Source organism: Grampus griseus (assembly GCF_964374135.1).
Source record: "Grampus griseus genome assembly, chromosome: 12".
In the NCBI taxonomy this organism is placed as follows: domain Eukaryota; kingdom Metazoa; phylum Chordata; class Mammalia; order Artiodactyla; family Delphinidae; genus Grampus; species Grampus griseus.
This window is the reverse complement of record NC_139006.1, coordinates 44907804-44908916: the sequence shown is the minus strand read 5'-3', so window position 1 is coordinate 44908916 and position 1113 is coordinate 44907804. Positions and strand designations below refer to the sequence as shown.

The 1113-nt window shown below is 39.1% G+C and overlaps 1 protein-coding gene across 1 annotated transcript; it reads left to right on the top strand.

Annotated features, from left to right (window-relative positions):
- Positions 1-380: 380 nt before the first annotated feature.
- LOC309830521 (large ribosomal subunit protein eL31-like) lies at positions 381-758 on the top strand (the record flags this gene model as incomplete). The annotated part of the gene is made up of 1 exon (XM_082667121.1): positions 381-758. One exon carries the CDS (start codon positions 381-383, stop codon positions 756-758), a length of 378 nt encoding a protein of 125 aa, XP_082523247.1.
- Between the last annotated feature and the right edge of the window lie 355 nt (positions 759-1113).

The following is a 1113-nucleotide window of genomic DNA, read 5'->3' as shown; positions in this document are numbered from 1 at the left end:
ACCTTTCTTGTAATAATAAAGCATAATATGCCAGAAATGTTGCTTTTCTTCTTCCATCTTCGATATTAAAATGGCTACATAAAAATTCACCAATTTTGATAAGTCTTTTTTTAAATGCATGCTGATATGACAGTTGTCACATAAAATCTAACAAAATTGTTTCAAATAAAGTTAAAGATAACTAAGTGCTACTAGAGCCATCTTACGGAAAAAAAACAAATGAACATTTTGGTCCACCCAATAGATTTGATGGCTATTTGGAAGGATGGAAGGATAGGAGGCTGTGGTCATCTCTGTGATCCTGCCTATATGATATCAGAAGCAGAGAAGATCCTCCCACAATCCCTTTCTCTCTTCCTTTCCAACCCTGGCATGGCAGGATGTCTCCCGCAAAGAAGGGTGGCGAGAAGAAGGGTCGGTCCACCATCAATGAGGTGGTGACCAAAGAATACGCTATCAACATTCACAAGCACATCCAAGGAGTGGGTTTCAAGAAGTGTGCCCCTCGGGCACTCAAAATAATCTGGAAATTTGCCATGAAGCAGATGGGAACTCCAGATTTACACATTGACACCAGGCTCAAGAAAGCTGTCTGGACCAAAGGAATAAGGAATGTCCCATACCATATCTGTGTGCAGTCGTCCAGAACGTGTAATGAAGATGAAGATTCCCCAAACAAGCTCTATATGTTGGTTACCTATGTACCTGTCCCTACTTTCAAAAATCTACAGATAGTGAGGATGAGAATTAACTGCTGATTGTCCAATAAAGTTATAGAACCAAAAAAAAAAAGAAGCAGAGACGACTCAAGGAATAAGGTTCAGGATGGGGTTATGGGAGTAAACGGCTGAACTGGAATGGGAAAAACACTCCATGTAGATGAAAATGTCAAGAAATTGAGGATCAGGATATTGGTAAAACAGAAGTCACCCAAAATAGCAGAAGAGCCTAGCGAGAAGAGAAAGATTACCAGTCACATGCTATTTTGTCTTTAAAAATAATGCAGAAAGAGTAATTAAAACATCAGTGGTTGAGAACAAAGAAAAAGGAAAGGTTATAGTCTTATACCATTAGCCTCAAAGGCATGTAGAAGTCTAAACATTCCTAGAGGAT